An 11503-nucleotide genomic window follows, 5' to 3' on the forward strand; every position below is an offset into this window, starting at 1 on the left:
CCTGGCTATCCCAGTGACTTAGAGGGCTTGGCTATCTGTGGGGGGCAGCCATAGGACCCTTCCCCTTCCCCACCTTTCTCGTGTGTAGTGAAGAGCTTGGTCGGGCTCCAGCTGCTCCAGTAGCTGAGAGGCCGGCGCCTGCAGCGCATCTGGAAATAGTAGAGGCTGCCAAAGAGGAAGCCGCACTGCCGGATCTGCCGACTGGAGGTGGTAATGTTGTGAACCTGGGACGAATGGGAGAATGGGAGAAGCAGGCCCATGGAAAGGCTCCTTCCCTTGAATCCCCCAGCCCACAGGACCCTCCAGCGTACAGGAAGAGGCCAGAAATGCTTTGAGTAAAAAGGCCTTTGAAGAGAACAGGGCCGAGGTCTTATGGGTGGCTACCAGAAAGGGCCCAAAGTCTGAAGCAGAGGGCTTGGGGACAGGGGCAGAAGGGGAAGCCATGCCAGAGGAGCCTTGACTGTTCCCCACAGAGGGATCCTACCAAACGAAGCCATTCTGTTATCAAGGCAAAGAGGGACTCACAAGGATCCACTCCAGGCTGTCTTCCATCTGGTAGCGCAGGTCACAGGCCTGTTCCATGAGTTTGCTGTCCTTTCCTGCCTCCCATTTGACCACCATGCAGTCGCTCTCCTCAGAGAGGGGCCTGATGTCCCGGATGGTCGGGGGCTCCAGCCAGGCTGGAAGGAACAAACTGAGGTGAGAGAGAGCTTTGTACTTCCTTTAAAGTATCTTAATGCCAACCTCCAAAGCTATCCCAAGGGTAGGTAGCAAGAAGAGTCAAATCACCACCCTAAACAATAAAATTAAAAGGCAAACAGCAACAGGAAAGATCATTGGAGAGGAAGGGAAGGGCTTCTCCCAGGGGCTGAAAAAGTTGTGCCAGTTGCCTGGCAGGCATCCGCACCAATGATACCTTTGGTGGCCTTCAAAGGAATGTCCATCAAAAATGAGATCTTGGCTCTTTAGGGTGATTTGGAACAGATTTTCTCCCCACCTTGACCTTTGGAAACCATAAATGGGACTGAACATGTCCTGTTCCTGCTCCAAGTCTTGCTTTAAATGAAGTTCCACTCTTCTTTAGAGGATGAAGAATGTACCACCCAAAAAAGCTGTGTGCCATTCAAAAAAGTGTCGTTGTTTGATATTGATATGAGATGCCAGGATAGACAGAAAAGAGGACACTAACGATCAGTCCACCTTCTTCCTTCCCAAAGGTGGGGCTTTTTTTTTTTGATTGGCTGGAGAGCAGGGAGGATGGAGTCTCTCTCCCTGGGCATCCCAGAAGTGCTTTTTCAAAAGGCAACTGGACTTTCTTTGTTTTTCCTTGAAGAAGTTTGCTTCTCACACAAAAAGCCTCTTGGATGAGAAGAGAGACGTCTTCAAGGAAAAACAAAGAAAGTCCAGTTCCCTTTTGAAAAAGCATTTTGGGACAACAGCCATGACCTGGATGCTGGAGAAGCTCCAGAGACAGTCTCCCTGGGCAGCTCTTTTGTGCCGAGTGACTTACAAGCAGCAGCTTTTCTCCCAGCTCAGGGAGGGACAGAATCCTTCCAGACAAGACAGATTGCTTCTCATTTTGGCCTCTGAATGAACATATTGCAACTCTCCCTGCTTCTCACCGACACCTATGGATTCAACCCCATTTGCTAGAAAAGAAGGCATGGAGACCCACTCCTGCTGTTGGCACCCACCTAAATCCATGGGGTCTGCACACAAGCGCTCAGAGGTCACGTTGCCCAGGGCATTTTCCACAGACACCCAGAAAAGCATTTTTTGATACAGTTGCAGCTCCAGGCGTTGAAAAATGCAGGAGTGCTGGCCAGGCTCGGGAATACAATCTGCGATGGGGGCCAGGGCCTTACACTCCCTTGAGCTCCTGAAACACCAAGAAGAGTTATCAGGGGGATAGAAAGGAGCTGTGCTCGCAGCTCCCTGTGCTGCACAGAGAGGCTAACAGAATGCAAGACCTTATTCCAAGGAGGAAAGGACTCCATTAAGCCAAAAATTCCAATTTTTTTAAAAAAAGTTAAAGGTCAGGAAGAATAAGAATGAAGAGAAGCAGACTGCCCCCCTCCCTCGTTGGCCCTAGCCTGACTGTAACCGTTCATCTTCTGTTCTTACCGGAATCCCTTCAGGGCCACACGGGTTGGAAGGAGGCTGTCCCAGCCAGGGTCCCACTGGCATGCCAGGCTCTTGGAGGTAATGTTGAAGACGCAGGTGAGGTTCTGAGGTTGGTGTGGAGGGTCTGTTTGGCATTCACATGGCAATGAGAAAAAAGAAGCAGGAAAAAATTTTCAATGACAATGTTGTAGGCAGCAACAGTCATGTGGCTTTGAGGGATTTAGACTGAACGGTGGAGAAATAGATTTGTCATAATGCAACCTAAGTCTCAAAGTTTGATGTTCATGACTGGTGACTCGTTCAAACACACAAGCCTCCTCATTTCTGCTGTCCCTCCCATCATCAACATTTGTATTTTTTTATGAGCCAGAATTTCTTCTCTAACATACAACGTCCATCAATGAGAGCAGAGATGCCTATTTGGTCTTGTGAAACCAGAGCCCCCTGGCTGAGTGCAGGCTTTCTGTTCTGCTGGATACAGGCAGTTTCTTAGGATGTGAATCTGTTGCTAAGTTCAATTTTAGATTTATTGGACAAGAAAACATACCACAAAACTCATTTATGTGGCATTACCTCAAAGTCATTTCATTAACTTAAAACATTTACTTATGGCCAATTGTTGAACTTTGATTTCTATTCTCTTGAAGGAAGGAAAGACTATCCAGCATTTTAACTGACATCTCCCTGTCACTGATGAATGTAGCTTCGCTTCTTTGTTGAAGTCATCTCAAACATCATGCTTTTCCATAGATTTGGTTAGAATAGGGATCTCATCGCACACCAAACTAGTGGTTCTCCACCACAACAATTTTGAGAGATGTGGACTTCAACTCCCAGAATTCTTAGCAGTGGCCATATTGGTGGGCAAATTCTGGGAGTTGAACTTCACACTTCACAAAGTTGCTGAGATTAGGAAACTACCAGTGGGTTGATGGTCAATGTTTGAAACTATCTCTGCTGGTTTCGTTGCTACCTGGAGAATAGCTGATCCATGCGCTACTGGTTGTACCTCAGCTCTGCTTTCAACCAAATCACAACATTCTAGAAAATATACCAATTGTCTGTTGCAAACCAGTACAAGCTGGATCCAGCATGTGACTGGAAACACTGGCTCAATTCTGGAGGTTTTAGAAAAGAGATTAGAGAGCCCTTTGTCTGAAATGGAATAGGGTTTCCTGCTTGAGCAGAGGGTTGGTCTAGAATCTAGATGATCTCCAAGGTCCCTTCTAACTCTACTACAACTGTTCTTCTTTGTTCCTCAGCTCAGTGCAATATGTTGCTTTTGAGCTTCAAGAAAGGAAATATGTTAGAAACAACCAACCCAAGGGTTCTTTTTTAGTTCCCCCTAATGGGAGAGAGTCTGTGGGGAGAGGGGAAGTGTCATTTTTATACTGCAATTCTTGGGAACAGTCTCCCAAGAGAGGACCCTCTTCTTTGTGGCAGCCTCTGAAATATTGGAACCCTGCTATCATGTCATCCCTAGTTCTTCTTTTCATTAAACTAGACATACCCAGTTCCCACAATCACTCTTCATATGTTTTACCCTCCAGGCCCCTAATCATCTTTGTTGCTATTCTTTGCACTCTTTCCAGAGTCTCAACATCTTTTTTGTAATGTGGTGATCAAACCTGGATGTGGTATAAGTGAGTAGAAGTGTCTGCAAAGGGTCACAAAAGATAGTGGCTGCAAAGATGTGATCCAAACTCTTCCATGGCTACCATTTTGACTTTTTAAAAAAAATCACGTCCTGTTTATAAGGGATTTTGGTCTTAGGGTTGGATTATTAATGATATTATTGATTATTGCCTATTATGATTCATAAACAGGCGGTACAAATGTTTCTTTATAATCACTGCACAGTGGACACTCTAGTTTGGATTCCTGCAGTGAGACTTACATCCAGCCAGGATCTGGGTAAGGTTCATAACCTGTGGAATGCCATGTTCCTGCATGCAGCAGCTCAGGGGAGTCACAGGTTCCTTGAAGGGGCCGACAGTGATGTTGGAAACTTCCACTCCGTTGCTGAAGCTGTACTGGGATCCTCGAAGTTGTTGGCTACTCAATTTCCAAATAATCTGGATTTTGCTATCCTTTGCAATGGGGCAGTGGTTTCTCCAGATGGTACAAGAAGCTGTGATGTTTCCTCCCAAGACGACAACTGAGGAGTTGACAGCCAAGTGACTGCAAGAGAGGGACCCTGCTGAAGAGGGAGAAAAGATTTGGAAGCAATGAATGGCAGGGCAGGTGGCTGGCTGCCAAAGGTGGTGCCCTGCCCTTTTCTCCAAGGCTACCTCAGCTGGGGCCACGAGCACCTACCTTCTGGCATCCAGAGCAGGAAAAGAGTGCATACCAGCATCTTTGTCCAGGAACCCCATAGGCTTCTCATGCTTTGGCTCAGGCAATGTAACATTTAGTCCTGCAATTTACAGAGAGAGACATTCAGGCAGCTTCCAGGCCTTCGCCGTAAGGGGGCAGCCTGGCCCTCTTGTGGGATTTGGTTGGCTCTGAAGGTGGACGACCGGTAGGAACACAGGCTTGGCTGACTGTGGGGCCTCAAAGAGGAAGGTGGCGAAAGGCTAGGATTTCATCCTCTTTTTGTGTACCACACAAAGGGGCATTAGCACCTTCCTGACAACTTCCTGGGCTTCTCTGTGCCTCTGCCTGCTGCAGCATCAAGTTTCAGTACACTAAAAATATTGTTCAGTTGGTGGGTATACATTTTGGGGTTGCACATTCAAATAATAAAATAAAATAAAAATATTTGCCTAGAATTTTAACATCATCACCAAATAGCTAGGTTAAACATATCCAACTCGCTTTTCTTTCTCTGAGCCTTGATCCTTTTTGTCTGGTTTCCAGCTTTTGGGCAGCAAAATGGAGCTCCTAAAGCTATGCTGAATTCTCCAGGGAAGGGCGAATCAGAATGTACAGAATAGTGTACCATAATTTTATTTATTTATTTATTTATTTTATTTCTATACCGCCCTTCTCCCGAAGGACTCAGGGCGGTGTACAGCCTAATTAAAAACACAAAGACAGACAAAATTTAAAAATAATTAAAATTATTAAATAATAGGCCCAATTTATAAAACCCCAAATTTAAAATCCCATTTAAAACCAGTTAACATCTTTACATTGATAGCCCAGCCTGGCGGAACAACATGGTTTTGAGGGCACAGCGAAATACACAGAGATCAGAGATTTTACAAATTTCTGGGGGCAGTTCATTCCAAAGGGCAGGGGCTCCCACAGAGAAGGCCCTCCCCCTGGGTGTCGCCAGCCAACATAATTTGGCTGATGGCACCCTGAGGAGACCCTCTCTGTGGGAGCGAACTGGCCGGTGGGAGGCTACTGGTGGCAGAAGACGGTCTCGAAGGTATCCAGGTCCAATGCCATGGAGCGCTTTAAAGGTGGTAACCAACACCTTGAATCGCACCCGGAAGACCACTTGGAGCCAGTGCAGCTCGCGCAGGAGGAGTGTCACGTGGGCGCAACAAGTTGCACCCATAACCACCCGCGCAGCCGCATTCTGGACCAGTTGGAGCCTCTGGGTGCTTTTCAAGGGGAGCCCCATGTAGAGAGCATTGCCGTAGTCCAGTCAGGAGGTGACAAGGGCGTGAGTGACTGTGTGCAAGGTGTTGCGGTCCAGAAAGGGCCGCAACTGGCGAATCAGGCAAACCTGATAAAAAGCCCCCCTGGCCACGGCTGTCATATGTTCTTCTAAAGACAGCTGTGCATCCAGGAGGACACCCAGATTGCAGGCCCTCTGTGTGGGGGGTAAAGACTCACCCCCAATAGTCAGCGATGGCACCAGCTGACTATATCGCGGCACTGGGAACCACAGCCACTCAGTCTTGGAGAGATTGAGTCTGAGCCTATTTCTCCCCATCCAGACCTGCACGGCCTCCAGGCAGCGAGAGATCACATCAAGGGCCTCGTTGGGGTGGTCAGGGGGGGAGATGTACAGCTGAGTATCATCAGCGTACAGATGGACTCTCACCCCAAAACCATGGATAATCTCACCCATCAGCTTCACATAAATGTTGAACAGAAGGGGCGAGAGGACCGACCCCTGCGGCACTCCCCATGCAAGGCGCCTCGAAGTCGACCTCTGTCCCCCTGTCAACACGAACTGCGAGCGGTCGGAGAGGAAGGAGGAGAACCACCGCAAAATGTGCCCCCTATTCCTAACCCCCTCAACCGCTGCAGCATGATACCATGGTTGATGGTATCAAAAGCCGCTGAGAGATCTAACAGGACCACGACAGAGGAGCAACCCCTGTCCCGAGCCCTCCAGAGATCATCCACCAACGCGAGTGCTGTACGCCTGCCTGAAGCCCGACTGGTACGGGTCCAGATAATCACGTCCATTGAGATGAAAGTTATGTAGTCCCTGCCTCACAGGGATGACTCGTGGCCTCTTAAAAGCTCTCCAACCCACAGAAACTGTAAGCTAATAGTTGTTAGCTAACAATGTAAACAGCCTATAAGGAGAACTTGTATAAAATGTTTTATAGGTGGCATCTAGCACCAATGAGATTAGCAAAGATGTATGAAAATTTATCAGCTGAATATTGGAAGTGCAATCAGATACTTAGAATCATAGGGCTGGAAGGGACCTCAGAGGTCTTCTAGTCCAACTTGCTGCTCAAGGCAGGAGATCTTATACCATTCTGGTCAAGGGGTTGTCCAGTGAGGGAGTACCCACAACTCTGGGAGGTAAGCTGTTCCATTCATTCATTCATTCATTCATTCATTCATTCATTCATTCATTCATTCATTCTTTATTTATTTATTTATTTATTTATTTATTTATTTATTTATTTATTCAACTTGTATGCCGCCTTTCCCCGAAGACTCAAGGTGGCTTACAATGCATCTAAAAACCATATATAAAAACATTAAAAATTAAAACATTAAAAACAATTAAAACCCATTCACACCATTCATGGCTGGATCTCGCCAGATCGCAACAGTGAGATTAACGGCTCCAGGCCTGCCGGAAAAGCCAGGTCTTCACCGCTTTTCGGAAGGCCAATAGGGTGGGGATGATCCGGATCTCAGGAGGTAACTGGTTCCAGAAAGCTGGGGCAGCCACAGAGAAGGCCCTCCCCTGCGGACCCGCCAGACGGCACTGTTTAGCTGATGGGACCCGGAGGAGACCAACTCTGGGTCTCCTCCTCCTACTCAGGGTCAAGAAGTTTCTCCTTACTTCTAGATTGGACCTCTCTTGAGCAAGTTCCACCCATTACTTCTTGTCCTGCCTTCTGGTGCTTTGGAGAACAGATTTATTTATTTATTAGTCATATTTCTATGCTGCCCACTTTCCGAGGACTCTGGGCGGCTTACACCAAAGACAGTATACTAAATAGCATATTGCTCTCAACAATCTGGGTCCTCATTTTACCCACCTTGGAAGGATGAAAGCCTGAGTCAACCTTGAGCCGGTGAGATTTGATCCGCTGATCTGCTGAACTAGCAGTCAGCTGAAATAGCTGCAGTACTGCACTCTAACCACTGTGCCACCTCGGCTCCTTTTGACCTCCTCTTTCCTGTGACAACCCCTCAAGTACCGGAAAACAGTTATCAGGTCCCTCTAATTCTTCTCTTCAATAGATAGACATATCTAGCTCCCTCAAAAGTTCATCATATGATTTAACTTCCAGACCCCTAATCATCTTTGTTGCTCTTTTCTTCACTCTTGCTAGGGTCTCAGCATCTTTTTTTGTGTTATGGTGACCAAAATTGGATGCAATATTCCAAGTATTGCCTCACTAGTGTATTATAAAGCCGTATACCATTTCTTGTGATCTTGATTTTGTTGAGGCTGCCTAAGGCCTGCATTGGCTTTTTTGGCAGCTGCAGGACCTGCTGTCACATACTTAAGTGGGGATCCGCTCGGGAACCCAGGACCTTCTCACAGTTACTGATGTTGAGCCAGGTTCCACCTGTTCTGTGCCTGTGCATTTGCTTCTTCCTGCCTAAGTGCAGGACCTTCTTTTCTCAACAGTGAATGGCATCTTGTTGCACAGAGCCCAGCGCTCAAGTCTCAAGTCAAGATCCTTCTGAATGTTGAGTCTAGTAACTGTTTTAATGAGAGAAAAGAATATATCTAGTTTTGTCCCTGTCTGGAAAGTGCTTGTAGACCTTGGGCTTGAGGCAGAAAAAAAATCTTGACTTTGAGATTTGCTGTTAAATTAGTTTGTTATTATGCAAATGGATAGTACTTATTAAGTATGTAAAAGTAATTTTACTTTGTATTTTACTGTGCTGAAAGAAGTTTGGGAGTCAAAGCTTTTTTTCATTCCCCTTTTAACCTATGCTGCTTCTACTTTCTTTCCCTTTCCAATTTTTCTACTACCTTTGTTTTTATTTGTATTTTATATTATGATAGTCTTAACAAAACAAGAGAGAAGAAAAGCAAAGAAAATTTGACTGCTGATTGGAGCAATCAACCTTTCCGGTTTAGATGGTCTGGAGATTTGTCTGCCTGGAAGTGTGACTCTCTACATATCAACCAGGAGAATCCTGAGCAACGCTTATCACCCCTCCCCCTGAAAACACTGTCAAATTGAGCCTCCCCCCGCCATCCTGCTCTTGCAACAGCAGTCCCCAAGCTGAACCCGTAGACGCAAGGGGCTCAGGCAGCTCAAGGGCCTGGCTTGGTTTGAGGATCTAACCAGACGCCAGAGCAACTTTCTGGCTGCTCCTTGCCAGCCATTTTAGTTACAATCCGGCCTCCTGGCATGCAGCACCACCCCTCCATCCCCATGTGGCTGTGGCTGGGCACTCAGGAAGTGGGATCTTGCCAAACCCCTGCCCTCTGACCACTCCTGAGTCCAGCAACACTTTAACGGCAGCTGCAGGCAAAAGGCACGCAGGCATCCCAGTTGGCACACAGCTCATTCTGCGCAGAGCCACGGCATGTAAGGTAGTGCGAGGGACCCTGGAAGAGGTTGGGATGCCCAGCCCTTACCTTAGGTGAGCTCAGGTGCTACAACTCTGCTCACTGGAGAGGACTCCTCTGCTAGCGAGCCGCCCCACTGCCCCTGGAAGAAAAATGATCCTCCCAACGCCAAAGGCTGTCGTTATTCTCTCTCTCCGAGCAAGGTGATTGCAAAATGCTGCTCAAAGCTTTTATCTGCCCAACTCTCAGGAAGGAAGGAACTCTGTGGCTGACCAGCTCACACGCGGGGTGCGCACACTCCTCCTTCGGCTTCTCCCTCCCTCTCGGCTTTCATAGAGCCTGGCCCAGCGTCACTGGTGGAGCAATCCACACCTTTGTGGCCCCCACCGGCTGGGCCTGCTCAGAAATCGGGAGAGCTGCCTGTGGGTGGGTGCCATGTGTTTAGTGCTCAGGAAGAGGTTGGGTGGGCTGGAATTGTCCTTTCCCTCAAAAGCCCAAATATTTCCCAGAGATTAAAAATATGATCGGAAGAGTGGTAGTCCTCAAATTAGGACCGCAATTGAGCCCAAAATTTCCATTGCTAAGTGAGACAGTTTTAAGTGAGTTTTGCCTCGTCTTGCTATCTTTCTTGCCACAGTTGTTAAGTGAATCACTGTAGTTGTTAAGTTAGCAACACACAGTTGTAAAGTGAATCTATCTTCCCCATTGAGTTTCCTTGTCAGAGGACTGTAAAAGGTGATTGCATGAGTCTGCACACACGACACATGGCAGGGTCTGGATTTTAATCATGTGACCACAGGGATGCTGCAACATTTGTAAGCGGAAAAAACGGCCGTAGGGCTCTTTTTTCAGTGCCGTTGTAACTTTGAATAGTCACTAAATGAACGGTTGTAAGTCAAGGACCACCTATAACCTGGTTGCGTTCAAATGACACCCTTAACCAAGACAAGTCTGGATCCAGCCGAGGCTTCTGCCCATCTGCCCTGGTTCAGTAGGTGTTAACTGAAAGGTTTTTATTTCTTGTAGGCGTTGGGCGAATCGGGTCCCTCTAATTATTATCTGGTCATTCTAGAAAAATATTCAATTCAGAAACCTGGTTGAGTCTGTCGTGTGAATGGAGCCTCGGCTGCCCTCAAATGCAAAGCTGTTACTCATAGGCAAGATGCAAAGCTGACCCATGTCCTGCCGGGAGAGAGCTGGGACTGCAGAAGGCAAGAGAAGGTCTGGCCAAAGGGGCAAGCATCCCCTCTCCTCAGGGCCCTCAATGGAAAGGACGGGTCGTGATTGGGAAAAACAAGCTTATTGCCCAATTCCACACGACCAGCAAAGTTTCACTTCCTGAGCAAGAAGTTGTTTATTACATAATTTGGTGGTATGCTCATTGCAGGCAGGAGTGGTTTCCACTAGCCTTTGAGAGGAAAGAAGCTAGTCCTCAGACATACAATCATCTGGTGCCCTGGCCATGGAAGTGTTGGGTTCCTCAGGCGAACTCTGTACCTCGTACAAGAACTTTAGGGCAGATAGTCTTTCCAAAGATCCTATGGATTCCATGGATCAGGTTTTTATATCAGGGGCAGGAATGCAGGCAGACCCTTTGGAATGATCTGCCTTAGACCACCTTTCATGGAAGGAAAAGGAAACACCAGGCAGCCAGACAGAATGTTGGAGAAATGAGGGCTGGTTTAAATATTGCCCCGTTATGTCAAGCTGAAAAAAATGCACATGCAGAAAATGTTCAGGTGCTATCTTACCCACAATTTCAGAGAAAAAATTCTGTCAATTTTTACAGAAATGGGACTTTCAACTTTTTTGGAGCAGCAATTCCCAGAACCTGAAGGGCAGAGTCGATCAATTTCCAGGCCTAAATTGAATCTCAGTTTTATACAATTAGTTCTTGACTTAGGACCACAACTGGGCCCAAGATTTCTGTTGTTAAGCAAGACATTGTTAAGTGAGCTTTTCCCCATTTTACAATGTTTCTTGCCACAGTTGTTAAGTGAACCACTGCTGCTGTTACATTAGTAACATGGTTATTAAGTGAATGTGGCTTCCTCATTAATTTTGCTTGCCAGAAGGTCAAGAAGGCAATTACATGAGTCCCGGACACTGCGACCATCATAAATACAAGCCCGTTGCTAAGGGTCTGAATTTTGGTCATGAGACCACGGGGATGTGGCAATGGTTGTAAGTGTGGAAAACGGTCATGTCACTTTTTCAGTGTGTTGTAACTTTGAACGGTCATGAAACAAATGGTTGTAAGTCAAGGACTAGGTGTAATCTAAAACACTTCCTTGCTTGCTGACGATAGTTGAAAGTTGGGGGTGTGCAGAGAGCATGTATTGCAGAGGTGGGTTTCAGCAGGTTCTGACCAGTTCTGGAGAACCGGTAGCAGAAATTCTGAGTAGTTCAGAGAACTGGTAGTAAAAATTCTGATTGGTGCTACCCCATCTATTTTCTGCCTCCCAAGTCCCA

General features: G+C 46.9%; 1 protein-coding gene across 1 annotated transcript in view; it reads right to left on the bottom strand.

The window, feature by feature from the left end:
• CSF3R (colony stimulating factor 3 receptor) overlaps positions 1 to 9243 on the bottom strand; it is a 72351-nt gene extending 63108 nt beyond the window's left edge. The window contains exons 1-7 of the mRNA XM_034413167.3: positions 9101 to 9243; positions 4441 to 4540; positions 4022 to 4324; positions 2125 to 2248; positions 1695 to 1879; positions 526 to 680; positions 74 to 224 (exon numbers count right to left, since the gene is read on the bottom strand). Coding sequence (XP_034269058.3) covers positions 74 to 224; positions 526 to 680; positions 1695 to 1879; positions 2125 to 2248; positions 4022 to 4324; positions 4441 to 4534 — 1012 coding nt within the window. The 5' untranslated portion in view covers positions 4535 to 4540; positions 9101 to 9243. The remainder of the gene's footprint in view (positions 1 to 73; positions 225 to 525; positions 681 to 1694; positions 1880 to 2124; positions 2249 to 4021; positions 4325 to 4440; positions 4541 to 9100) is intronic.
• Between the last annotated feature and the right edge of the window lie 2260 nt (positions 9244 to 11503).

This window comes from Pantherophis guttatus, chromosome 10 (assembly GCF_059756535.1).
Source record: "Pantherophis guttatus breed Tessera chromosome 10, ASM5975653v1, whole genome shotgun sequence".
Classification (NCBI taxonomy): domain Eukaryota; kingdom Metazoa; phylum Chordata; class Lepidosauria; order Squamata; family Colubridae; genus Pantherophis; species Pantherophis guttatus.